This window comes from Galeopterus variegatus, unplaced genomic scaffold, assembly GCF_000696425.1.
Source record: "Galeopterus variegatus unplaced genomic scaffold, G_variegatus-3.0.2 Scaffold2431, whole genome shotgun sequence".
NCBI lineage: Eukaryota > Metazoa > Chordata > Mammalia > Dermoptera > Cynocephalidae > Galeopterus > Galeopterus variegatus.
The window spans coordinates 294,312-295,350 of record NW_007728542.1 but is presented as its reverse complement, the minus strand read 5'-3'; the positions used below and the strand labels follow the sequence as shown (position 1 = coordinate 295,350).

The 1,039-nt window shown below is 45.4% G+C and overlaps 1 protein-coding gene across 1 annotated transcript in view; it reads left to right on the top strand.

Moving 5' to 3' along the window:
• The first annotated feature begins 621 nt into the window (after positions 1-621).
• Positions 622-1,039, top strand: part of CD300LF (CD300 molecule-like family member f) — an 11,167-nt gene continuing 10,749 nt past the window's right edge. Inside the window, exon 1 of the mRNA XM_008581679.1 lies at positions 622-982. Within this exon, the coding sequence (XP_008579901.1) occupies positions 622-982 (361 nt within the window). The remainder of the gene's footprint in view (positions 983-1,039) is intronic.

The window sequence follows — 1,039 nt, the reverse complement described above, 5'->3', positions numbered from 1 at the left end:
CGCTTCCCAAGCGGCGCACTATCCAGTGCGCCACCGGGCTGGCCCGTTTTCTAACTTTTGACATAGATGTTTAGCTCATTAAATTTAAGCCCTTTCTTCTTTTTTTAAATTTACACATTTAATGCTATAAAATGTACTTAAGCACAACTTACATGCATCCCACAGTATTCTTTTAAGTTGAGGTATAACTTACATATAGTGAAATGTATGGATCTTAAGTTTACATGAGTTTTGATAAACGCACATAACTTTCAGCTTACACCCCTATCAAGATACAGAATATTTTCATCACCCAGAAAGTTCCTAATACCCAGCCCAGTCAATTCTTCCCCCACCCATGAATCACTGTACAGATTTATTGGCCATAGGGAGGGGGATAGGCATGAATTACAGGAAGCTATGATTGCCCAGTGTCAACATTTTTGTTTCTTTTGAGATCCATAGTTGTGCTCATCAGCGATTTTCCTGGTGGCTTTGACCCAGTGGAATTCTGAAGGACAAAAATCTTGTCCTGTGGAAGGTGTATTCCTTCCTTGACTGTTAGGAGGCACTTTGGATTTGAGAGCTATTCTCAGTGCAGGAGGCTGTGGCCCTGTCCTCGGGGTGGGAGGTGACAGGTGCATGGATTTGTGTTTTCCAGTCATCTCTGCTGCCAAGGATGCGATCACTAGTCCAGAAGCAGTGAGTGGCGTGGAGCGGGGTTCACTGACTGTGCAGTGTCACTATGACGGGCAATGGGAGACCCATAGGAAGTGGTGGTGTCGAGGAGCTATTTGGAAAAGCTGCAAGACCCTTGTTAAAACCGCTGGATCAGAGCAGATGGTGAAGATGGACCATGTGTCCATCAGGGATGATCAGAAAAACCACACGTTCACTGTGACCATGGAGGATCTGAGGATAGATGACGCTGACACTTACTGGTGTGGAATTGAGAGAACTGGAATTGACCTTGGGGTCAAAGTTAAAGTGACCATTGATCCAGGTAATTGTGTGTATGTGTGGATGTGTCCCTCAGGGCCTGCTCTGTCCTGGGTCCTGA